A 27,752-nucleotide genomic window follows, 5' to 3' on the forward strand; every position below is an offset into this window, starting at 1 on the left:
GTTTGTCTCATTTTTCTGGTTCTATTAAAGACAAGTTATTTTTGGAGTGGACTTGTACTTTAAAGATATTTTTTGCCAATGTGTTATTATCTTAATTTTGTAAGCAGTGCTGACATCTTTTTCACTATTAGATGCCAATGACGGCGTTGTAATGTGCCACCATTCACTTTGCTGGCCCCAATTGCCTTCTGGCAATCCTTCCTCCCAGGTGTTACTTTAGTAACAAAGTTAACAGAGAAATACTTCTTTAATTCACATATTTCTTCGTGAGTCCACGAACATCTTAACACGGGATCTGCTTTGTTCGCCAACTTCCTTTTCTTTTGCCTTCGCTTACGCTTATCACCAGCAGGAGGTTCATCTTCAGGACCTTGATCTACATCGTCGAGATCTTCACCACTATCTTCGTCATCTGCCTTCCGTTTTTGGGGTAGTAGGTCACCAGCAGAGGTTGCATCCAAAATTTCGCCAAAGGAAATATCTTTCAAGTTCTTTCCAATGTTGTCCTTCTGTACGTTGAGGTCCTGCATAAGGAGGATCTTTCCTACCTGAACCCTCTCAAGGTACGGAGTCATCTGCCTATAATGCTCCATGTGCACCGTCTTTGAGTGGCCTAGATGGCGGTGCACCCAGTCCATCTCGTTATCCTCCAAGTTCAAAACTTGCACAAGTGTTGCCATATATTTCCGTAGGTTAACACTTGTCATCCTCTCTGGAGTTTCCAAACTTGCTCTTTGGCAAGTCCTTCCCATTGCGTCATATGCCCGCATCGTTGATTGCCCTGAGTTAAAAAAAATTCAAAGAAAATCATAGTTTTTATATAATGTAACAACATCTATATTTTGGTACATTTACTAAAAGTTGTCTTTTCCATATAGGAATAGAAAAATTGGGCACATGTTTGGTTGACATGCATGCATGTATAGTAATGTGCATATTGAAGTAAAGGATATTCCTCTGCGCAAACTTCAGATTAAGGAGCTGGCGCAGGTGTGTATGCGCAATTAAAAACAAGGAAGTAATAAAACAAATAACAGAGTGCGCAATAGGTGATCAGCACTACGCGCAGCATAAACAACTGCAATTTTGACAACCAAAATTTGATCACTAAATCATCAAATATATGAAAATCAAAAAGCTAAATCAAAAGACTCATCCTAAAAACGGCTTGTACGCATCCAGATCATCACTCCAGTACCAATCACAGCATAGAAACAAACGCCAAAACGGAAAAAATAAAAGAAACAAGGGAGCTCAGCAGAAAACGTCCGCCCCCACTCGCGGCAGCCCTCATACTACCGTGTGAGTCAAAAAAAAGTTAATTATTTAAAAAATCATCTATGAACAGTAAATTGATAGACATCTTATGGAAGAGTGTTTTATGCCAAATCATTTGGTATCATTTTTGTGTGGTAGGTATTCACGCTTGGATGAACATGAGGCATTGTTTGCGAGAGTGCAAAAATCGACTTGCGCCAAAGTGATGCATACAGTATGTATTATGTTGGGATTAGCAGGGTGAGAGAATGAATTGAATGTATCAAATGAAATGCATTGGATATGCTTTTTGCAGAAGCAAAGTCACATACACACACATGCGCCCGCACAAATGTTCGTTGATATTTGATATTCGATATTTGATATGTGTGGCATGATTGATTTTGTTACGGATGTTATTTGGATCTGCAAAGACCGAATTATACGCAATTCCCAATCGTTATATTCAAACATCACATAAGCAACTTTGGCGCATGTCGATTTTTGCACTCTCGCAAACAATGCCTCCTGTTCATCAAAGCGTGAACACATACGGCACAAAATGATACTAAATGATGCGGGATAAAACACTCTTTCATAAGATGTATAATAGTTTACTGTTCATAGATGATTTGTTTAATAATTAGCAATTTTCTAGGTGTAAACTTTTTTTGACTCACGCTGTATAGGAGTACATTATTGCATACACGCAACGCATCTGCTGCCAGCTGAAAAGGAGGACTTAAATGAGTTTTCAGAATACCAAAAACTCAAGTAGCGCTAATATGAGCTTTTAAATCCCCCCCCCCCCCCCCCCCCCCCCCCCCCCCCCCCTCTCTGGACTGAATGGCCCTTGAATCCAGCTCCTGTGTGTACCTTTACTACAGAATATGGTTAAATTATTAAGATAACAGTTACTGAAGAGATCAAGCAAAACAAACCTTGGTTTGGAAACAAGTACTTGTTCGTTGTATGCACTCCTGCTGCTTTTCTCACATCAGAATTTGCTAAGTATTCCAGAGCTCTTTGTGTGTCCTGTGGAACCAAAACCGGCACCTTCCTTCCTCTCTGCAATATAAATGGTGGTAAAAGAAGCCATATTTTTCCCTTCTTGTAGCAAACCCTTGCCAATGTTCATTGTCCATTTTTTAAATTCAATTCCCATGAACAATAAAAAGAAATCACCTCCTACAAAAATGAACTGTATCTATATTAAATCTTATGCTTAAATCCTGAACCATATACCGATCCTCACTTCGATCCTACCTTTCACCAAATCCGAAATATAGATTGCTAAATATCAAGTTATCACACATTTTATTTACACCCCCCCCCCTCCCGGATTGCCTTGGGTATGCAGCAAGTTGTCCAGGTAGTGTTGACAAAGGTTGTGTTGTCTCAGGGTTTTGTTGTCTTAATGCTCATGTACAGTTTTGGTAGCAAAAAGACAATTGGAATGAAATTGTTCCAATATAGTCTCACATTGTCTGTGTTTCATAACAAAAGTTACCCGAGTGAGATCATGTGATATTCCATTCATGATTTCCTGTGAATATCAGTGTAAATATTTGAAATGAGAACAATGTAACGGTTTCATTCTGCCCTGCGCTAGGACCCCTGCATGCCGATCGCTCTCCGCACAGCGATCACAGCGCTTTGTACATTTGTGGCGTAAACAGAACTCTCACTGGTTTTACATGTGCACAGGCCGATGTGAATTTTCATTTGTTAAATATTCAACTGGAGGAGGAAAAAACTTCTCAGCATCTTAAGTTTTACTTCTTTCTTGCTACTGATTAGCTAAAAGCAAGGAAATCTGACAAATAGTTTTTAAGGGACTACCAAAACTGGAATCAACCTTTAAGCTTTTTATTTGCTTATTCCAAAACATGTAAATCAAACTTACTTTTCCTCTTGTTTCAATGAGATCCTGGGACTGCATCAGGAATTTCTCTGTTTCAGATAACTGCCCAAGGAGAGTTTGGTCAACTTCAGTAGTGCCTACCCTCTGCACATAACTTTTGACACTGGAAAGGAGAAATGAAAGAATGAAGGAGAAGAAATTAAACCATATTCTTCAAAGGAAATACAGTATAACACCATAATTAATACTACTATATAGGAAAGGGATGATAAACTTTGTCAATTGATGTTTCCATAATGAAAAGAGAATATGAAATTATTGATACACATCTTAATTTTCAATGACAGAATTTTTTTCACGATAACAGGGTAACAACCATTTTAATTTTAACAATACAACACTTATGTGTGTATCCAATATCAGATATGCAGGACAAGAACAAAAAGCGGTCAGAAAACAGTTCACCAATATTTACCAATATTTTTGTAAAGTTGGTTAAAAAAACACTATTGTGAGATAATACCATTACAGCCTTTATACAAGTTTTGTCTTTTATACTCACTGTATTGCTTCTATCTCTCCTGACCGTCTCTTATTGTACGTCAGGAGTCTTGTAAGAGCCAGACATCCAACCTCCTGAAAGTCAATCCACGATGTTCTCTGGTAATCTAGTTGTGAAAGCTTGTCTCTTATATATCTCGACATTTTTTCCACATCCTCGGGTCTTGGAAGTTGTTGTTGCACATTCATCCTTCTCTCCTGCAAGATCTTCCTGGCAAGTCTTGTGACTTTGTCTCCATAATCATGCCTCAAAGCAGCAATAAAACCTTCTGACTCCTCTTTGGCATCTTTCCATTTGGTCTCCTTGGTCCTGTCATACTCTTTGATAGCAAAGATGCATTTGCTGTGGGCCATCCGTTCCAGATCATACTTCATTTTGATAGCAGTGGAGGGACTTTTGAGGTCCTCTTCATCATCCATTGTTCTCATGGCCATATCTAGAGAAGCTTCGACAACAAGATCTACATGTGTAGGGCGAAGAAGCCCCCACATGTCTAAGGACTTCATAGAGGCATCACGTTCACGCACTTGCATCAATAACTTGCTACAATCCCGCATCCGCTGTGATGCATAATATTTCCTCTTGGTTTCGTTAGCAATGTTCCTTCGAAGATAGGATTCTCCCACGGCTATGATCAGTGGGTCTTGCTGAGCAATGTAGCTTTTCTCATCAACTCTCATGATTGTAAATACCTCATTCCTTAAAAGGGTTGATGCCTTTGCACTTATTCTATTGCTGAGAATTTTGCTTTGGATAATTAAAGAACCTTTTCCTGTTGATGAATCCTTTGGCTTGAGCTTCCTTCCAGAGCATGTCTTCTGGTGTTTGGGGAGGGAATTCAGCTTCAGCCACTCAAGGCACTCTGGGCATGGCCCATACATTCTGTGGTCAAATTCTCCTGTTGGGCGTCGATATAATATCAGTTCACCTTTCTGCTGGTTGAACACTTTCAAGTTGTGTTTGTGATCTCCTCTAGCTCTTAGGATGTCTTGCCTGCTCTCCTTTCCTCTCTGATCACCATCCATGTTAATCATTTCTAATACATCATCTTCTTGTGAATGTTTAGCCAGCGTATGTATGGGGATATGCTGAACAATCTTCCCGCAATAAAAGCAAGCATGGACAGCGTTTTGAACCCTGTTTGATTTCTTTTTTTTCCCACTTCTCTGATCAAAGGATGATTTCTGTATTTTTCGTATGAAAATGTTGCTCACATTCTTATCTCGTAGGATGCAGTCGTCACTGACTTCACAGAACTCTTCACCATCACTTTCGCCGTCTTCACTGGATGCATATGAATATTGTCTCAGAGAAGCGTTTTCCTTGTCTTTGTTGGATGTACATGTATGTGTCTCACTAGAATCACTTTCTCTGTCCTTATTTGATGCACATTTATGTCTCCAGCTCGAATTACTTTCACTGTCTGTTTCATCTTCCTCTGAATGTGAAGGTGGGACATATTCTGACCCACTATCTGATTCTAAAACAGAATATCTTTCCTGGCGTCTTTTTAGAGTTTTCAGGCTTCTTCTTAGAGGAGAACTTTGGTCCATCTCATCTTCAGTATTCTGCCTTGCTTGGGCATGGTTCGTCTCATCTTCAGTACTCTGCCTTACTTGGGCATGGTTCGTCTCATCTTCAGTACTCTGCCTTACTTGGGCATGGTTCGTCTCATCTTCAGTACTCTGCCTTGCTTGGGCATGGTTCGTCTTATCTTCAGTACTCTGCCTTACTTGGGCATGGTTCGTCTTATCTTCAGTACTCTGCCTTACTTGGGCATGGTTCGTCTCATCTTCAGTACTCTGCCTTACTTGGGCATGGTTCGTCTCATCTTCAGTACTCTGCCTTACTTGGGCATGGTTCGTCTTATCTTCAGTACTCTGCCTTGCTTGGGCATGGTTCGTCTCATCTTCAGTACTCTGCCTTGCTTGGGCATGGTTCGTCTCATCTTCAGTACTCTGCCTTGCTTGGGCATGGTTCGTCTCATCTTCAGTACTCTGCCTTGCTTGGGCATGGTTCGTCTCATCTTCAGTACTCTGCCTTACTTGGGCATGGTTCGTCTCATCTTCAGTACTCTGCCTTACTTGGGCATGGTTCGTCTCATCTTCAGTACTCTGCCTTACTTGGGCATGGTTCGTCTCATCTTCAGTACTCTGCCTTACTTGGGCATGGTTCGTCTCATCTTCCGTACTCTGCCATACTTGGGCATGGTTCGTCTCATCTTCAGTACTCTGCCTTACTTGGGCATGGTTCGTCTCATCTTCAGTACTCTGCCTTACTTGGGCATGGTTCGTCTCATCTTCAGTACTCTGCCTTACTTGGGCATGGTTCGTCTCATCTTCAGTACTCTGCCTTACTTGGGCATGGTTTGTCTCATCTTCAGTACTCTGCCTTACTTGGGCATGGTTCGTCTCATCTTCAGTACTCTGCCTTACTTGGGCATGGTTCGTCTCATCTTCCATACTCTGCCTTACTTGGGCATGGTTCGTCTCATCTTCAGTACTCTGCCTTGCTTGGGCATGGTTCGTCTCATCTTCAGTACTCTGCCTTACTTGGGCATGGTTCGTCTCATCTTCAGTACTCTGCCTTACTTGGGCATGGTTCGTCTTATCTTCAGTACTCTGCCTTGCTTGGGCATGGTTCGTCTCATCTTCAGTACTCTGCCTTACTTGGGCATGGTTCGTCTCATCTTCAGTAATCTGCCTTACTTGGGCATGGTTCGTCTCATCTTCAGTAATCTGCCTTGCTTGGGCATGGTTCGTCTCATCTTCAGTACTCTGCCTTGCTTGGGCATGGTTCGTCTTATCTTCAGTACTCTGCCTTGCTTGGGCATGGTTCGTCTTATCTTCAGTACTCTGCCTTACTTGGGCATGGTTCGTCTTATCTTCAGTACTCTGCCTTGCTTGGGCATGGTTCGTCTCATCTTCAGTACTCTGCCTTACTTGGGCATGGTTCGTCTCATCTTCAGTACTCTGCCTTACTTGGGCATGGTTCGTCTCATCTTCAGTACTCTGCCTTACTTGGGCATGGTTCGTCTCATCTTCAGTACTCTGCCTTACTTGGGCATGGTTCGTCTCATCTTCAGTACTCTGCCTTACTTGGGCATGGTTTGTCTCATCTTCAGTACTCTGCCTTACTTGGGCATGGTTCGTCTCATCTTCAGTACTCTGCCTTGCTTGTGCCCCACATCCATTTTTAACTATGAAAAAGAAAGAAAAGAAAAGATATGGGTCAGCCCACGTCTAATCACCTGACTGTGTTAACCAAATGTTTCCCAATGTGTTTCAAGGAGGAATATGAAAAATTATGATTAAGAATTAAGATCATTCAGTTGCCAAGCTACAGCCTCAACCAATGCACTGTCCGTAAATCATTTTTTTTTTAAATTGAACATTAAGCTAAAGTCAATGAGAGAAGTGAATGTATCTGTTCTCTATTAAAGAACTTTTTGATGTAGGAAGAAAGATAATTATTTTTAGGCACGTAATTTCGTATTGAAAGGCTTCTGCCTGCCTACTACTCCTTCAATTTTAACAAGTATATTTATTTCATAAATTCATTTCATTTCAAAACGGTTTATCAAAAATACTTTCATTGTGGCAAAGCTGAATTAAGAAGTTTACAAGACATTTCAAAAACACAATGACTATAGATTTAAAAAAAATTATATTAAATCAGCAGTATATAACATTAAATATAGCTCATATTAACATATCATAAAAAAGAGATATTGGAATCATAACAAATTAAAAACTGATAACATATTTCTTTTTCTATAATTGTGACAATTGAAACTGTACACAATCACCATGGAATTGAACTTAAATACTGTGGATGAATTTTACTATCACAACAACTGTAACTAAAGTGACATGTTGCTAAGGCACGAGATATTTATTATTGCTGTCGTTCCGATGCAGGATCCTGCAATGCGCGCTGCAGAACGATCGGCGGAATGATTAGTGACAGGAGTACAAATATTATACAACACTGCGCCAGAACGCGACGGCGTGATAATCGTCCGACTGCAGTAGGATGCATCGATTTATTATATCCACGCAGCGCTGGCAAGCCGGTACACTGTACATGCACACGACACAAAATTATATATCGAGTGTCCCGACATTGACATTTCTATATTATAAACAAGTCGGAATTAAAATAACTTCTACCACAGCTGTAGGTGTGTTTATAAACATGACATTTACAAATAATTTCTACATACAATCATGCGTTTGTTTATAATAATTTCTTCTAAGACCGTGTGTTTGTTTATGAGCATCACAGAGTTAATATAATTTCTACCACAATTGCATGTGTGTAATTTGTCTATAAACATGACGGAGTTAAAATAATTTCTACTACAACTGTTTGGTTGTTTTTAAACATGACAGAGTTAAAAATAATTCTTCTAAACGTGTGTTTGTTTATAGACATGACAGAGTTTTAACTTCTACTACAAATTCTGTGAGTTTGTTTAAGCCTCACAGAGTTAATATAATTTCTACCACAATTGCATGTGTGTAATTTGTTTATAAACATGACATTTAAAAATAAGTTCTACTACAATCATGCATTTGTTTATAAAACATGATGTAGTTAAAATAATTTCTACTACAACTACTGGTATTTGGTTGTTTTTAAACATGACAGAGTTTAAAATTATTTCTTCTAAGACCATGTTTTTGTTTATAAACATGACAGAGTTTAAATAACTTCTACTACGAATTCTGTGCATTTTTTTATAAGCATGACAAAAGTTCAAGTAATTTCTACTGCTACAAGTACAACTGTGCGTTTGTTTATAAAATGACAGAGTGAAATAAATTGTACTTCCACCGCGCTTTTGTTCATGACAGAGTTAAAATAATTTCCACTACAACTGTGCGTTGGTTATAAATGCGACAAAATGATTTCTACTAAATCTACATCCGAACACACATGACAGAGTTATGATAGAATTTCTAGGTCATCACAACTGAACCCAATGCTATATCCACACACACAAAAACAACCACGTGCTCAGCTCATGTCCAACATACTGCTTGAGCGTACGTTGGTGGGCGGTGTTAATTGCAAGCCTGTGCCAATCGTTATTCAGCTTTGAGACTTAATTTCTTTAAAAGTTTATCCATTCAGAATGTTAATGAAGTGCTACTTTATATCCAAATCATAATGAAACTGTCTTCGACTCCAAAAGGGTTGAGGGAAAGTGGTACTTAGTACTGTAACCCTTCTTACTTTTTTGACAATGAGATTGCCTACAAGTATAAGGCTATGCTTGCTCTGTGCGTGGAGTGGTATGCGACAAATTTCTTTCAGCAAAGGGCCATCCAGGGAGGGGGGGGGGGGGAAGGGGTATTCTGATGTGAAATATTTTCAATCAAAAGTCGCTACCATGTTCTACTTCATTTTCTTTTTCTTTCGTAATTTTTGGAATTCTTTCATATAAATAAGTCATGACCTTTTTATATAGGTATGCAAATTTTATATTTTTGACGTAATCTCAAAGGGGCGAGTTAAAAGCACACAGCTATGATTACAATTTGGCAAATCCAAATTCATAATTACTATCATTTCGTCTACAACTAGTTCATCTAACAAGGAGTTACACCTCAAGAGTCTGTTGGCCATTCTGATAGGCCATGATTTCTTGTGGAATATGGAGACTTTTTGCGATCGGGGGCGGGGGAGGGGGGGGGGGGGAGGGAGGGGAACTGAATTTACACAAGGATTAATAGTCGAGAAAGGTACAAGGAATCGTCTTCTTTCTCTTATGATTTATTGAAATGTCAAAGCTTGTAAAACCCATCGATCTATAGCTTGGAATTAAAACTAATCAGGAATAATCTCAATCACATTACTCTGCAATTCCAACGCTAGCTAGCTAGCTCACTCCATTTGGCTTGCGCCTATACCATGCGCGGAACTAGCCAACGTGGCTAGATAGGCTGCGAGTACGTAGTGGCTCACTAGTGTCTTCAGCTAGCGCATCCTTTTATGATTGCTGTGCGCACTGACATTCGTCCTCTTGCGTCACGATGATTTCAATCTAATAATTAAATTTGGAGACTGCAGTCAGGCAAAGTGCGCGTACCAAATCGGCGCCGAGCGTTCCATGCGGGATCCTGCATCGGAACGACAGCAAAAATAAATAATAATAAATAAATAATAAATCTCATGCCTAACAAAGGTCATGTTGCTAACAAACAAACAAACCACCAATCGTATTGATAGACAAAAAACAAAAACATTTCCTATTAAGATGAGGTGGCTTGCTGCTTAAATACTTACCCTGCTGTTGAACCCAATTCACATCCTCTAAGAAAAGTACTTCTGTGTTGAATTGCCTCTTTTTCCTGAGAATAGCTGGAATTATAAAATAAAATAAATAAACAAAAATGTTCATCAGTACTACTTGTATATAGGGAACCAGTATTAGGCAGGAACAAGCTGCTGAGGACTTTTTGGAGTGACTTTTCAATTTCCAAAAGAATTGAATAGGCCTAATGAAAAAAGAATAATGATCAAATGCTGCTTATTACAGCTCAATTTAGATTAATTGTTATTAAGAAATCATTCAACATGTGTTCAGTCCACAATAATCTTCCCTACAGTGAAATATATATATTATTAATGCCAAAAAATTATACACAAAATATTTATAAAATCACAGGAGTTTCCTCATACTATGTAGTATCCCAGCTTGTAACACTCATTAGCACTAAATAAATTTAGTCTCTTCATGTAGCTTTGATAGTCTTCATTTGGAAGTACATTCTTTACATGTAGGTACTAAGCAAATAATTTGATTTGAAAATGTATGATTGGACTACATGTAATAGCTCAAGTATGAAGTGGACACACATTAACTTTCAATTCAACACAAAAATAATTACCTCTAAATTCAAACCGGGAATATTTGACAAAATCAAATCTGAAACACATGCTTCAATGATCAAAGTCTTGATCGTTCATTTTTTGAAAAAATATCGCTATTGTTTTCTAGTTAATTAAGAACAAGGGAAACACTCTCGGCGGTCTCGCCTGCATTACGCAATTCGATATGATGAAAAATTTACACACCTAAATATCACAGATTCACGGATTCACAGCTTAGATTAATTAGTAATCAGCTTGAGCCACGCGATCATCACCAAGAAAGTTATGGTAACTTTGAAACCATTCAAAAGAGGTGTGTAAAGACACCTCAAAATTACTAATTTAATACAACCAGAGATTCACAGACGAAACAATAAGACGATAAGCCGGTGTAAGTAACGTGATTATTACCATCAACCTTGGATAACCTGTGAAACCAATCGATAAAGGTGCTTACAAGACCAAATAATTACTTATTTATCACCACCATCGGTTAACGGATAAAAAACTTGTTGCTTGGTAAAGGGTTATGTTGTCATAAACACTTGATTTACAGAGGTAAGTGGAATCACGTTACTCCAGTCGCATTTAAAATCACTTAAAATACACTCCCAAAAGAGGTTATTTTTAGTGTTCTGTTTATTGGGCAAGCACCACCCACCTATCAGCAAAGGTGACATGGTATTACTATTGATTCAAAACAGTTTAGACACAAACACACCCGATAGTCTGCGAAAGAAAGTCTTCATAGACGTAATGAATATCTTCACTGTCAGTTCTATTCTTTGCGTTGTATGATTGTTCATATGTACTGTCATTATTGTGATGTGTTGCTAATTATAAATTCAAATTCAAACCAGCTTGAGGCTTTCACCAAGGAAGGTTGGGCCAACATATCACCGGAGACATGCCGACTCTCTTGACTTGGATAGGGGTATATAGATAATGTTTTTTCTGCCACACAAGCCTGAATTTTCATGTAGGGTTTTAGAATATTGTGCACATGCAGCTGCCTCGATCCCACGTCACAATAAATTGCACTGCATATTGCACTGATATTCGCATAATAAAAAAAAAACAGGCACTACTTTGATCTATACATGTATAGATAATCGCTGCCATGAGGAGGAATTCACTCAGGTAGCAGTGAACCCGATAGCAAAATTCACTACAACAAATCACAAACCACCACCACGACTAGAGAAAAAGCAGCTGAAAAAACATAGTTTGACAAAATGGCTGCTTCCAGTGGTGACCGTGGTGAAATAGCTGCCGACTATCCCCGTTTTCACCTGTTAAATGTGGAAGGATTGTTAACATTTAATGAAGGAAGTGACATCGTGAGTCACACGAACGAGGAGAAAGGCCCCCAAAATTGGAAGCAAGTGCATGCCTGAACTGCACATTGAACACAGAAACAGGTCGTGCCCGGCGATAAATGAAAGGTGCCGGGCATGTGGAGAAATTGGACATTTTTCAAAATCACCGCGATGTACCGAACACCGAAACCAAGGAAGACAACAGCAGAGAAACCGACATGATAACCGCCGCCGGGATGTGGAGTACATCGACCGGCACTGTCAAACATTACTAAAGTTATCGATCGGAAACCAAATTTGTTACGAACGTAAGGACAGACGGCAGCGTTACTATATCCCCTCCGACTTCGTCAGCAAGGGGATAATAAGTACATGATTCTTATCATGGAATTGTCAAAATAACATATAAAACAAAAACACAGAATATACAAGTTAAAAAGAAATGCAAAAAGCATCTGGAACAAGCAAATGAATTGATAAAACTCGAACTCAAATATGAGGGGAAAATAATTACTTGTTCCTTCATTTATCCAGTAGTCTACATTTCCTTCAAATGGAATGACATCTCTTGGGGTGAACCTGCAAAAACAATATCAATCATGGATACAACAAATTTGGCCGACAGTTAAAAAAGTAAATTCATAAATATTAGCATGTATCTTGATTCCTCATTTGATATAATGTGTCAATTTACTATGTAGAATGCATTTTGGCACACCACTGACAGAGCTGCCAACCTTGTGCGACCAAAAAAAGGAATCATGATGGCAAAAAAAAAGGAATTTCAAGCAAAAAAAAAGGAATTAATTAAAACGAAAATTACAACCACGCGCGACACACTTCCAATGCAGAAATGTTCATTCATCATGCGGTTTTTTCCATACAAGCAGGTAATTTTTTTGGTAGTTATTTTGGTAATATCGGCATTTCATTTTTTGTGAGAATATTTTTCGCGTCAAGTATGTTTTAAAGTTAGTTTTCTATTAAATTTGTGATCAAATCACCATTTTAGGGCAGTTGTTTGACGTGCGGTATGTAAAAAAAAAAAAAAAAAATTTAAAAAAATAAAAAAAATAAAAAAAAACAATTAAAAAACGTATTTTATGAAATAAAAACGTAATACCGTAATTTGGAGGAAAAATTTGGAGGAAAAAACGGAGTAATTCCGGCAAAAACTGAATGGTTGGCAGCTCTGCACTGAGTAGCTGGCTTTTAGAGCGCACACAAGAAATGTGAGGCAGCATGCTACCGCTGAATCAAAGTATCCTCCAAATTCATCGGCCAGAGATTACATAATATGATAAAATAGACTTACTCTGCGTGATCAGCTCTGCAGTAAACAATTTTGCCTGGGACTAACACTTGTACAGGCCATCTGACAGAAACTCCGTGCAGTTTTGCCCAGCCAAACTCTATATAAAGGTAAAAGATTAAAACAGTTCTTTATGTCTGTACACGTACATGTAGTTGTTATGGCCATCAGTTAATGTAATGAAAAAACAATTCTCAAAATTTGACATCCTCATGTATGCATTCACATGTACACAAGAACATCCCTAATTAAAAGTATTGCTTGAAAGAAAACAGGCAGTGTTATGCATGATTGCATGTATTACTGAGTGTAACTACATGTATGTGTGACACTGTCTACTTTAATTCAAGCATTAATATTGATAGACTTCTGAAGGCATGGCAAATCTATTCCATGGTAAATATGTCAATATAAGCTTAAGAACCGCTTTCAAAGTCATGAAAATTAGGGATGGTGTGGCAGAAATACATTATCAATTTTTATACAACACCTATGTGGATCTTTGTTATTTGATTGGAGGATTGTTGGTCACATGATATTAAATATATGTTATATTGCACGGGCGAGCATTTTTGGTTATATGCGTCGTGCATTTTTGGTTATATGCAGACTGCGTACCTCTCTGCCCTGCGAGTATCCCTGCGTGTATCTGACGCGAAGGCAATCTGAATGTAATCGAGAAGGCTCACTCTAACTTTAATTTATCTTTAATATAAGGAGTAAAGCATAATTTGTTGATTAACGTTCTATTAGATCTTCTTTGATGTTGTATAAAACATGTAATGAATGTTTTTCATTCGTTTAATAGTGTGAATATTTTCATTCGTTGAAAGATTAACATTAATTCTATTCAACTCATGAAAATATTTGTACTATTGAACTCATAACCATTGCATAGCAGGATGATACCAAATCATCTACCCCTGTCCAAGTCAAGAAAACAAGGGCTTGTGTGGCAGAAAGACATTACATGTATTACATACCTCTGTCCAAGTCAAGAAAATTAAGGCTTGTGTGGCAGAAAGACATTACTTGTATTATATACCTCTGTCCAAGTCATGAAAATTAAGGCTTGTGTGGCAGTAAGACATTATTGTCTACCCCTGTCCAAGTCAAGAAAATGAGGGCTTGTGTGGCAGAAAGACATTACATACATGTATTATATACCTCTGTCCAAGTCATGAAAATTAAGGCTTGTGTGGCAGTAAGACATTATTGTCTACCCCTGTCAAAGTCAAGAAAATTAAGGCTTGTGTGGCAGAAAAACATTACGTGTATTATATACCTCTGTCCAAGTCATGAAAATTAAGGCTTGTGTGGCAGTAAGACATTACATGTATTATATACCCCTGGCCAAGTCAAGAAGATTAAGGCTTGTGTGGCAGTAAGACATTATTGTCTACCCCTGTCCAAGTCAAGAAAATTAAGGCTTGTGTGGCAAAAAAACATTACATGTATTATATACCTCTGTCCAAGTCAAGAAAATTTGGGCTTGTGTGGCAGAAAGACATTACATGTATTATATACCTCTGTCCAAGTCATGAATATTAAGGCTTGTGTGGCAGTAAGACATTATTGTCTACCCCTGTCCAAGTCATTAAAACGAGGGCTTGTGTGGCAGAAAGACATTACATGTATTATACACATGTACCTCTGTCCAAGTCAAGAAAATTAGGGCTTGTGTGGCAGAAAGACATTACATGTATTATATACCTCTGTCCAAGTCATGGAAATTAAGGCTTGTGTGGCAGAAAGACATAACATGTATTATATACCCCTGTCCAAGTCAAGAAAATTAAGGCTTGTGTGGCAGTAAGACATTATTGTCTACCCCTGTCCAAGTCAAGAAAATTAGGGCTTGTGTGGCAGAAAGACATTACATGTATTATATACCTCTGTCCAAGTCATGAAAATTAAGGCTTGTGTGGCAGTAAGACATTATTGTCTACCCCTGTCCAAGTCAAGAAAATGAGGGCTTGTGTGGCAGAAAGATATTACATGTATTATATACCTCTGTCCAAGTCATGAAAATTAAGGCTTGTGTGGCAGAAAGACATTACATGTATTATATACCCTGTCCAAGTCAAGAAAATTAAGGCTTGTGTGGCAGTAAGACATTATTGTCTACCCCTGTCCAAGTCAAGAAAATTAACGCTTGTGTGGCAGTAAGACATTATTGTCTACCCCTGTCCAAGTCAAGAAAATGAGGGCTTGTGTGGCAGAAAGACATTACATGTATTATATACCTCTGTCCAAGTCATGAAAATTAAGGCTTGTGTGGCAGAAAAACATTACATGTATTATATCCCTCTGTCCAAGTCATGAAAATTAAGGCTTGTGTGGCAGAAAGACATTACATGTATTATATACCCCTGTCCAAGTCAAGAAGATTAAGGCTTGTGTGGCAGAAAGACATTATTGTCTACCCCTGTCCAAGTCAAGAAAATTAAGGCTTGTGTGGCAAAAAAAACATTACATGTATTATATACCTCTGTCCAAGTCAAGAAAATTTGGGCTTGTGTGGCAGAAAGACATTACATGTATTATATACCTCTGTCCAAGTCATGGATATTAAGGCTTGTGTGGCAGTAAGACATTATTGTCTACCCCTGTCCAAGTCATTAAAACGAGGGCTTGTGTGGCAGAAAGACATTACATGTATTATACACATGTACCTCTGTCCAAGTCAAGAAAATTAGGGCTTGTGTGGCAGAAAGACATTACATGTATTATATACCTCTGTCCAAGTCATGGAAATTAAGGCTTGTGTGGCAGAAAGACATAACATGTATTATATACCCCTGTCCAAGTCAAGAAAATTAAGGCTTGTGTGGCAGTAAGACATTATTGTCTACCCCTGTCCAAGTCAAGAAAATTAGGGCTTGTGTGGCAGAAAGACATTACATGTATTATATACCTCTGTCCAAGTCATGAAAATTAAGGCTTGTGTGGCAGTAAGACATTATTGTCTACCCCTGTCCAAGTCATGAAAATTAAGGCTTGTGTGGCAGAAAGACATTACATGTATTATATACCCCTGTCCAAGTCAAGAAAATTAAGGCTTGTGTGGCAGTAAGACATTATTGTCTACCCCTTTCCAAGTCAAGAAAATTAGGGCTTGTGTGGCAGAAAGACATTACATGTATTATATACCTCTGTCCAAGTCATGAAAATTAAGGCTTGTGTGGCAGTAAGACATTATTGTCTACCCCTGTCCAAGTCAAGAAAATGAGGGCTTGTGTGGCAGAAAGACATTACATGTATTATATACCTCTGTCCAAGTCATGAAAATTAAGGCTTGTGTGGCAGAAAAACATTACATGTATTATATCCCTCTGTCCAAGTCATTAAAATTAAGGCTTGTGTGGCAGAAAGACATTACATGTATTATATACCCCTGTCCAAGTCAAGAAAATTAAGGCTTGTGTGGCAGTAAGACATTATTGTCTACCCCTGTCAACGTCAAGAAAATTAAGGCTTGTGTGGCAGAAAAACATTACATGTATTATATACCTCTGTCCAAGTCATGAAAATTAAGGCTTGTGTGGCAGTAAGACATTACATGTATTATATACCTCTGTCCAAGTCAAGAAAATTAACGCTTGTGTGGCAGAAAAACATTACATGTATTATATACCTCTGTCCAAGTCATGAAAATTAAGGTTTGTGTGGCAGTAAGACATTATTGTCTACCCTGTCCAAGTCAAGAAAACAAGGGCTTGTGTGGCAGAAAGACATTACATGTATTATATACCTCTGTCCAAGTCAAGAAAATTAAGGCTTGTGTGGCAGAAAGACATTACTTGTATTATATACCTCTGTCCTAGTCATGAAAATTAAGGCTTGTGTGGCAGTAAGACATTATTGTCTACCCCTGTCCAAGTCAAGAAAATGAGGGCTTGTGTGGCAGAAAGACATTACATACATGTATTATATACCTCTGTCCAAGTCATGAAAATTAAGGCTTGTGTGGCAGTAAGACATTATTGTCTACCCCTGTCAAAGTCAAGAAAATTAAGGCTTGTGTGGCAGAAAAACATTACGTGTATTATATACCTCTGTCCAAGTCATGAAAATTAAGGCTTGTGTGGCAGTAAGACATTACATGTATTATATACCCCTGTCCAAGTCGAGAAGATTAAGGCTTGTGTGGCAGTAAGACATTATTGTCTACCCCTGTCCAAGTCAAGAAAATTAAGGCTTGTGTGGCAAAAAAACATTACATGTATTATATACCTCTGTCCAAGTCAAGAAAATTTGGGCTTGTGTGGCAGAAAGACATTACATGTATTATATACCTCTGTCCAAGTCATGGATATTAAGGCTTGTGTGGCAGTAAGACATTATTGTCTACCCCTGTCCAAGTCAAGAAAATTAACGCTTGTGTGGCAGTAAGACATTATTGTCTACCCCTGTCCAAGTCAAGAAAATGAGGGCTTGTGTGGCAGAAAGACATTACATGTATTATATACCTCTGTCCAAGTCATGAAAATTAAGGCCTGTGTGGCAGAAAAACATTACATGTATTATATCCCTCTGTCCAACTCATGAAAATTAAGGCTTGTGTGGCAGAAAGACATTACATGTATTATATACCCCTGTCCAAGTCAAGAAAATTAAGGCTTGTGTGGCAGTAAGACATTATTGTCTACCCCTGTCCAAGTCAAGAAAATTAGGGCTTGTGTGGCAGAAAGACATTACATGTATTATATACCTCTGTCCAAGTCATGAAAATTAAAGACAAGGTTGAGTTCTGGGAAGAGGTGAAAAATAATTTGTGAGCATTACTCATTCTTATTATGCAAGTGTGGAAGAACATCAGTTAAGACATGTTCCCTGAAAAGCATGGCTCTTCAAATGCCTTCATATTCTAAATATACATGTAACGTCGTAAAAATCGGGGGGCCGGCTTTTTACGCCACATGTTTGTGTAGTCCCATATACATCTTTCTGTGCAAGTGTTTGTAACTTTACCAAGACTTGGCCAAATTTCTTATCATTTTGATGATTCCAGAACCTTGCAATACACACAAATTCTTATATGCTAGATGATCAACATTTTCTGGTCGGTTCCACACCGTTTCTTTCACAATGCAATCGCATGACCAGAACTCAACTTCATCTTTAAGGCTTGTGTGGCAGTAAGACATTATTGTCTACCCCTGTCCAAGTCAAGAAAATGAGGGCTTGTGTGGCAGAAAGACATTACATGTATTATATACCTCTGTCCAAGTCATGAAAATTAAGGCTTGTGTGGCAGAAAAACATTACATGTATTATATACCCCTGTCCAAGTCAAGAAAATTAAGGCTTGTGTGGCAGTAAGACATTATTGTCTACCCCTGTCCAAGTCAAGAAAATTAAGGCTTGTGTGGCAGTAAGACATTATTGTCTACCCCTGTCCAAGTCAAGAAAATTAAGGCTTGTGTGGCAGAAAAACATTACATGTATTATATACCTCTGTCCAAGTTATGAAAATTAAGGCTTCTGTGGCATAAAAAAAACATTACATGTATTATATACCCCTGTCCAAGTCAAGAAAATTAACGCTTGTGTGGCAGAAAAACATTACTTGTATTATATACCTCTGTCCAAGTCATGAAAATTAAGGCTTGTGTGGCAGTAAGACATTATTGTCTACCCCTGTCCAAGTCAAGAAAATGAGGGCTTGTGTGGCAGAAAGACATTACATACATGTATTATATACCTCTGTCCAAGTCATGAAAATTAAGGCTTGTGTGGCAGTAAGACATTATTGTCTACCCCTGTCAAAGTCAAGAAAATTAAGGCTTGTGTGGCAGAAAAACATTACGTGTATTATATACCTCTGTCCAAGTCATGAAAATTAAGGCTTGTGTGGCAGTAAGACATTACATGTATTATATACCCCTGTCCAAGTCGAGAAGATTAAGGCTTGTGTGGCAGTAAGACATTATTGTCTACCCCTGTCCAAGTCAAGAAAATTAAGGCTTGTGTGGCAAAAAAACATTACATGTATTATATACCTCTGTCCAAGTCAAGAAAATTTGGGCTTGTGTGGCAGAAAGACATTACATGTATTATATACCTCTGTCCAAGTCATGGATATTAAGGCTTGTGTGGCAGTAAGACATTATTGTCTACCCCTGTCCAAGTCATTAAAACGAGGGCTTGTGTGGCAGAAAGACATTACATGTATTATACACATGTACCTCTGTCCAAGTCAAGAAAATTAGGGCTTGTGTGGCAGAAAGACATTACATGTATTATATACCTCTGTCCAAGTCATGAAAATTAAGGCTTGTGTGGCAGTAAGACATTATTGTCTACCCCTGTCCAAGTCAAGAAAATGAGGGCTTGTGTGGCAGAAAGATATTACATGTATTATATACCTCTGTCCAAGTCATGAAAATTAAGGCTTGTGTGGCAGAAAAACATTACATGTATTATATCCCTCTGTCCAAGTCATGAAACTTAAGGCTTGTGTGGCAGAAAGACATTACATGTATTATATACCCCTGTCCAAGTCAAGAAAATTAAGGCTTGTGTGGCAGTAAGACATTATTGTCTACCCCTGTCCAAGTCAAGAAAATTAACGCTTGTGTGGCAGTAAGACATTATTGTCTACCCCTGTCCAAGTCAAGAAAATGAGGGCTTGTGTGGCAGAAAGACATTACATGTATTATATACCTCTGTCCAAGTCATGAAAATTAAGGCTTGTGTGGCAGAAAAACATTACATGTATTATATCCCTCTGTCCAAGTCATGAAAATTAAGGCTTGTGTGGCAGAAAGACATTACATGTAGTATATACCCTGTCCAAGTCAAGAAAATTAAGGCTTGTGTGGCAGTAAGACATTATTGTCTACCCCTGTCCAAGTCAAGAAAATTAGGGCTTGTGTGGCAGAAAGACATTACATGTATTATATACCTCTGTCCAAGTCATGAAAATTAAGGCTTGTGTGGCAGTAAGACATTATTGTCTACCCCTGTCCAAGTCAAAGAAAATTAAGGCTTGTGTGGCAGAAAGACATTACATGTATTATATACCTCTGTCCAAGTCATGAAAATTAAGGCTTGTGTGGCAGAAAAACATTACATGTATTATATCCCTCTGTCCAAGTCATGAAAATTAAGGCTTGTGTGGCAGAAAGACATTACATGTATTATATATCCCTGTCCAAGTCAAGAAAATTAAGGCTTGTGTGGCAGTAAAACATTATTGTCTACCCTGTCCAAGTCAAGAAAATTAAGGCTTGTGTGGCAGAAAAACATTACATGTATTATATACCTCTGTCCAAGTTATGAAAATTAAGGCTTCTGTGGCATAAAAAAAACATTACATGTATTATATACCTCTGTCCAAGTCATGAAAATTAAGGCTTGTGTGGCAGTAAGACATTATTGTCTACCCCTGTCCAAGTCAAGAAAATTAAGGCTTGTGTGGCAGTAAGACATTGTCTACTCCTGTCCAAGTCAAGAAAATTAGGGCTTGTGTGGCAGAAAGACATTACATGTATTATATACCTCTGTCCAAGTCATGAAAATTAAGGCTTGTGTGGCAGAAAAACATTACATGTATTATATCCCTCTGTCCAAGTCATGAAAATTAAGGCTTGTGTGGCAGAAAGACATTACATGTATTATATACCCCTGTCCAAGTCAAGAAAATTAAGGCTTGTGTGGCAGTAAAACATTATTGTCTACCCCTGTCCAAGTCAAGAAAATTAAGGCTTGTGTGGCAGAAAAACATTACATGTATTATATACCTCTGTCCAAGTTATGAAAATTAAGGCTTCTGTGGCATAAAAAAAACATTACATGTATTATATACCTCTGTCCAAGTCAAGAAAATTAAGGCTTGTGTGGCAGAAAAACATTACATGTATTATATACCTCTGTCCAAGTCATGAAAATTAAGGCTTGTGTGGCAGTAAGACATTATTGTCTACCCCTGTCCAAGTCAAGAAAATTTAGGCTTGTGTGGCAGAAAAACATTACATGTATTATATACCTCTATCCAAGTCATGAAAATTAAGGCTTGTGTGGCAGTAAGACATTACATGTATTATATACCCCTGTCCAAATCAAGAAAATTAAGGCTTGTGTGGCAAAAAGACATTACATGTATTATATACCCCTGTCCAAGTCAAGAAAATTAAGGCTTTTGTGGCAGTAAGACATTATTGTCTACCCCTGTCCAAGTCAAGAAAATGAGGGCTTGTGTGGCAGAAAGACATTACATGTATTATATACCTCTGTCCAAGTCATGAAAATTAAGGCTTGTGTGGCAGTAAGACATTATTGTCTACCCCTGTCCAAGTCAAGAAAATCAAGGCTTGTGTGGCAGAAAAACATTACATGTATTATATACCTCTGTCCAAGTCATGAAAATTAAGGCTTGTGTGGCAGTAAGACATTATTGTCTACCCCTGTCCAAGTCAAGAAAATTAAGGCTTGTGTGGCAGAAAAACATTACATGTATTATATACCTCTATCCAAGTCATGAAAATTAAGGCTTGTGTGGCAGTAAGACATTACATGTATTATATACCCCTGTCCAAATCAAGAAAATTAAGGCTTGTGTGGCAGAAAGACATTACATGTATTATATACCCCTGTCCAAGTCAAGAAAATTAAGGCTTTTGTGGCAGTAAGACATTATTGTCTACCCCTGTCCAAGTCAAGAAAATTAGGGCTTGTGTAAAAGAAAGACATTACATGTATTATATACCTCTCTCCAAGTCATGAAAATTAAGGCTTGTGTGGCAGTAAGACATTACATGTATTATATACCCCTGTCCAAGTCAAGAAGATTAAGGCTTGTGTGGCAGTAAGACATTATTGTCTACCCCTGTCCAAGTCAAGAAAATTAAGGCTTGTGTGGCAGAAAAACATTACATGTATTATATACCTCTGTCCAAGTCAAGAAAATTTGGGCTTGTGTGGCAGAAAGATATTACATGTATTATATTCCTCTATCCAAGTCATGGATATTAAGGCTTGTGTGGCAGTAAGACATTATTGTCTACCCCTGTCCAAGTCATGAAAACGAGGGCTTGTGTGGCAGAAAGACATTACATGTATTATACACATGTACCTCTGTCCAAGTCAAGAAAATGAGGGCTTGTGTGGCAGAAAGACATTACATGTATTATATACCTCTGTCCAAGTCATGGAAATTAAGGCTTGTGTGGCAGAAAGACATAACATGTATTATATACCCCTGTCCAAGTCAAGAAAATTAAGGCTTGTGTGGCAGTAAGACATTATTTTCTACCCCTGTCCAAGTCAAGAAAATTAGGGCTCGTGTAAAAGAAAGACATTACATGTATTATATACCTCTGTCCAAGTCATGAAAATTAAGGCTTGTGTGGCAGTAAGACATTATTGTCTACCCCTGTCCAAGTCAAGAAAATGAGGGCTTGTGTGGCAGAAAGATATTACATGTATTATATACCTCTGTCCAAGTCATGAAAATTAAGGCTTGTGTGGCAGAAAAACATTACATGTATTATAGCCCTCTGTCCAAGTCATGAAAATTAAGGCTTGTGTGGCAGAAAGACATTACATGTATTATATACCCCTGTCCAAGTCAAGAAAATTAAGGCTTGTGTGGCAGTAAGACATTATTGTCTACCCCTGTCCAAGTCAAGAAAATTAACGCTTGTGTGGCAGTAAGACATTATTGTCTACCCCTGTCCAAGTCAAGAAAATGAGGGCTTGTGTGGCAGAAAGACATTACATGTATTATATACCTCTGTCCAAGTCATGAAAATTAAGGCCTGTGTGGCAGAAAAACATTACATGTATTATATCCCTCTGTCCAACTCATGAAAATTAAGGCTTGTGTGGCAGAAAGACATTACATGTATTATATACCCCTGTCCAAGTCAAGAAAATTAAGGCTTGTGTGGCAGTAAGACATTATTGTCTACCCCTGTCCAAGTCAAGAAAATTAGGGCTTGTGTGGCAGAAAGACATTACATGTATTATATACCTCTGTCCAAGTCATGAAAATTAAGGCTTGTGTGGCAGTAAGACATTATTGTCTACCCCTGTCCAAGTCAAGAAAATGAGGGCTTGTGTGGCAGAAAGACATTACATGTATTATATACCTCTGTCCAAGTCATGAAAATTAAGGCTTGTGTGGCAGAAAAACATTACATGTATTATATCCCTCTGTCCAAGTCATGAAAATTAAGGCTTGTGTGGCAGAAAGACATTACATGTATTATATACCCCTGTCCAAGTCAAGAAAATTAAGGCTTGTGTGGCAGTAAGACATTATTGTCTACCCCTGTCCAAGTCAAGAAAATTAAGGCTTGTGTGGCAGAAAAACATTACATGTATTATATACCTCTGTCCAAGTTATGAAAATTAAGGCTTCTGTGGCATAAAAAGAACATTACATGTATTATATACCTCTGTCCAAGTCAAGAAAATTAAGGCTTGTGTGGCAGAAAAACATTACATGTATTATATACCTCTGTCCAAGTCATGAAACTTAAGGCTTGTGTGGCAGTAAGACATTATTGTCTACCCCTGTCCAAGTCAAGAAAATTAAGGCTTGTGTGGCAGAAAAACATTACATGTATTATATACCTTTGTCCAAGTCATGAAAATTAAGGCTTGTGTGACAGTAAGACATTACATGTATTATATACCCCTGTCCAAGTCAAGAAAATTAACGCTTGTGTGGCAGAAAAACATTACATGTATTATATACCTCTGTCCAAGTCATGAAAATTAAGGTTTGTGTGGCAGTAAGACATTATTGTCTACCCCTGTCCAAGTCAAGAAAACAAGGGCTTGTGTGGCAGAAAGACATTACATGTATTATATACCTCTGTCCAAGTCAAGAAAATTAAGGCTTGTGTGGCAGAAAGACATTACTTGTATTATATACCTCTGTCCAAGTCATGAAAATTAAGGCTTGTGTGGCAGAAAGACATTATTATCTACCCATGTCCAAGTCAAGAAAATTAAGGCTTCTGTGGCATAAAAAAAACATTACATGTATTATATACCCCTGTCCAAGTCAAGAAAATTAGGGCTTGTGTGGCAGAAAGACATTACATTTTTAATATACCTCTGTCCAAGTCATGGAAATTAAGGCTTGTGTGGCAGAAAGACATAACATGTATTATATACCTCTGTCCAAGTCATGAAAATTAAGGCTTGTGTGGCAGTAAGACATTACATGTATTATATACCCCTGTCCAAATCAAGAAAATTAAGGCTTGTGTGGCAGAAAGACATTACATGTATTATATACCCCTGTCCAAGTCAAGAAAATTAAGGCTTGTGTGGCAGTAAGACATTATTGTCTACCCCTGTCCAAGTCAAGAAAATTAAGGCTTGTGTGGCAGAAAAACATTACATGTATTATATACCTCTGTCCAAGTCATGAAAATTAAGGCTTGTGTGGCAGTAAGACATTATTGTCTACCCCTGTCCAAGTCAAGAAAATTAGGGCTTGTGTGGCAGAAAAACATTACATGTATTATATACCTCTGTCCAAGTCATGAAAATTAAGGCTTGTGTGGCAGTAAGACATTACATGTATTATATACCCCTGTCCAAATCATTAAAAATTAAGGCTTGTGTGGCAGAAAAACATTACATGTATTATATACCTCTGTCCAAGTCATGAAAATTAAGGCTTGTGTGGCAGTAAGACATTATTGTCTACCCCTGTCCAAGTCAAGAAAATGAAGGCTTGTGTGGCAGTAAGACATTGTCTACTCCTGTCCAAGTCAAGAAAATTAGGGCTTGTGTGGCAGAAAGACATTACATGTATTATATACCTCTATCCAAGTCAAGAAAATTAAGGCTTGTGTGGCAGAAAAACATTACATGTATTATATACCTCTGTCCAAGTCATGAAAATTAAGGCTTGTGTGGCAGAACGACATTATTGTCTACCCCTGTCCAAGTCAAGAAAATTAAGGCTTGTGTGGCAGTAAGACATTATTGTCTACCCCTGTCCAAGTCAAGAAATTTAAGGCTTGTGTGGCAGAAAAACATTACATGTATTATATACCTCTGTCCAAGTCATGAAAATTAAGGCTTGTGTGGCAGAACGACATTATTGTCTACCCCTGTCCAAGTCATGAAAATTAAGGCTTGTGTGGCAGAACGACATTATTGTCTACCCCTGTCCAAGTCAAGAAAATTAGGGCTTGTGTGGCAGAAAGACATTACATGTATTATATACCTTTGTCCAAGTCATGAAAATTAAGGCTTGTGTGGCAGAACGACATTATTGTCTACCCCTGTCCAAGTCAAGAAAATTAAGGCTTGTGTGGCATAAAATAACATAACATGTATTATATACCTCTGTCCAAGTCAAGAAAATTAAGGCTTGTGTGGCATAAAAAAAACATAACATGTATTATATACCTCTGTCCAAGTCAAGAAAATTAGGACTTGTGTGGCAGAAAGATCTAGATCTACCCCTGTCCAAGTCAAGAAAATTAAGGCTCGTGTTGCAGATTGGCCTCCCTACCAAGTTCTTGGGTCTAGATCTCGGGCCTAGATCTAGTCTACCCCTTTCCAACTCCAAGTCCATGTCATGAAAATTAAATTTAAAGCTTAGAATCTAATCTAGTCTAGTAGTAGGCCTAGGCCTAGATCTATAGATCTAGAAGTATAATTGCCAGGCTTTGCTTTGGTAAATAAAAGTTGTTAAATTTACCATTTAAAACTAGGGGCAGGGCCTAGACTAGGCTAAAAGTAAAAGTGTCCTGTCCAGACACGTCAAAACGTCTGGGTAGACCCTAGAATATAGGCCTAGGCCTAGACTAGATCTAGATCTAGACTAGGCCTAGTACTAGTATATTCTAATAGGGTCTAGGCCCTACCTAGAGTCTAGAGCAGTAGAGGTCTATTCTAGATCTAGTAGTACTAGATCTAGTAGGCCTACTGTCGTAGTCTAGATCTAATATTAGTAGATCTAGGCCTAGATCTCAATCTCTAGACTAGGTCTAGTCTAGGCCTAGATTCTAATTGCAATTGCAACTGAAATGCAACTTGCAACTTGTTCTATGCGCTCATATTTTCGCTAGCCCCCAGGGATCACAACTGATTACAGTTTAAAAATACCCTTCCCGCTATTTGGTGGATCAGCTAATTAGGGGGCGTGCGCTCCGCTCAGTCCAAACCATGGTTACATCGCGTAACATCTCCGCGTACGAACGAAACCCGAAATTCAATTACACATTATAGTGAATGAAAGTATGGCTAGCAGTAGCAATTCGCGCAATAAACCCAGAAGTAAATTAAGTTATAGTCAATGGCAATATCGCGGAGACAACGTGCACGTGCGATATTGCCATTGACTATAACGTGTAGTCACTTCCTGGTTTTTTTGCGCGACCGGCTATTCATACTAGTCAATGGCAGGCATCGCGGAGACAACGTGGCTCAAGCTGCAAGTCGCGCATTGGCTTAGCAGCATGCGTTCGTATGCATACGCTTGCATATCGCGCGATACAGCTGTTTGGCTAAATTTAGCAAAACAACATCACTTTGCGTGGACGTCTTTTTCGTCGATTTTGACCAAAATGATATGAATATAGGCCTACCAGCGTTTTGGAGGGGCTGTATCTTTTGATAGAAACATCGGTGAAGCTTCAAATTTGAAATGTATTAGACCTAGATTCTAGAGTCTATTCTGATTACACTTTTTATTCAAATATCAAACAAAAATGGTGAAAAACGATCCCAAATTGAAAATTGAAAAATCGTTCAGACACCCTAGAGTAGATCTAGTACTAGATCTAGTAGGCCTACTGTCGTAGTCTAACTGTTAGATCTAATATTAGTAGATCTAGGCCTAGATCTCAATCTCTAGACTAGGTCTAGTCTAGGCCTAGATTCTAATTGCAATTGCAACTGAAATGCAACTTGCAACTTGCAAGAGTTTCTTTGGTAGACCTATTTGAAGGACTGAACTTCTGAAGTAAAATTCTGCTGCTAAAGTTTGGCAAAAATTCCAACAGATTTTGTAAGAAAATTGATTCATAGACTCTTTGGCTAACCTTAGTAATTTGGAGGATAAAAGGAAGGAAAACTTACCTTTCTTGCTGGCCATATTTCTGTGCTAGACAGGAGCTCCCCACTATGCACAGCCACAGGGCACAATAACTCACTAGTCACTAGCCCTGCAAGCGCAGCATGCATAGACTACGCAAGCATGTGCATACATAGCAAGCATGTGCATAGCATGTGATATGCACGGCACGCGCATGAATGCAATGCATACACTGCACACACAAAACCATCCACCCATGACACACACACACACACACACACAGAGCCATACACTGCCTACTACTTTGCTTACAAATACTACACACTAACAAGTCACACACACACACACAAGTACTGCAGAGGCGCATAGTACCTAGCTACCTGGATGTCAACTGTAGATGGCACTATTCCGTTTGTCTACTTGGACACAACCCCTCTCTAAAATTTAGACATTTATTTTTGGACATTTTTTGGGAGAAAATTTTCTTGTGTGACTAAATCTTATTTGATTAGAAATGACATGTCAGACATCTTAGACAC

At 38.3% G+C, this 27,752-nt stretch overlaps 1 protein-coding gene across 4 annotated transcripts; it reads right to left on the reverse strand.

Annotated features, from left to right (window-relative positions):
• LOC115924951 lies at positions 1-27,752 on the reverse strand. Of its 4 annotated transcripts, none has more exons than XM_030987956.1 (9): positions 27,258-27,752; positions 13,200-13,296; positions 12,399-12,463; positions 9,978-10,052; positions 5,593-6,882; positions 3,684-5,241; positions 3,164-3,284; positions 2,199-2,325; positions 1-781 (listed from the first exon to the last, which is right to left on the reverse strand). In XM_030987956.1, exons 1-9 carry the CDS (start codon positions 27,271-27,273, stop codon positions 87-89), a joined length of 4,044 nt encoding a protein of 1,347 aa, XP_030843816.1. In that variant the 5' UTR covers positions 27,274-27,752; the 3' UTR covers positions 1-86. The 4 variants fall into 4 exon arrangements, with proteins under 4 accessions (XP_030843816.1, XP_030843815.1, XP_030843814.1 ...); XM_030987955.1 differs by having other exon boundaries at positions 2-781; positions 5,359-6,882; positions 27,258-27,750; XM_030987954.1 differs by having other exon boundaries at positions 3-781; positions 3,684-6,882; positions 27,258-27,747.

This window comes from Strongylocentrotus purpuratus, unplaced genomic scaffold (assembly GCF_000002235.5).
Source record: "Strongylocentrotus purpuratus isolate Spur 01 unplaced genomic scaffold, Spur_5.0 spur5_scaffold_17, whole genome shotgun sequence".
NCBI lineage: Eukaryota > Metazoa > Echinodermata > Echinoidea > Camarodonta > Strongylocentrotidae > Strongylocentrotus > Strongylocentrotus purpuratus.

Coding starts and splice junctions, on each gene's coding strand:
- LOC115924951 (XM_030987954.1), bottom strand. Junction 12,464..13,199: donor TGCAGAGCTGATCACGCAGA/GTAAGTCTATTT, acceptor TTGTTTTTGCAG/GTTCACCCCAAGAGATGTCA. Junction 3,285..3,683: donor GGAGAGATAGAAGCAATACA/GTGAGTATAAAA, acceptor TCTCCTTTCCAG/TGTCAAAAGTTATGTGCAGA.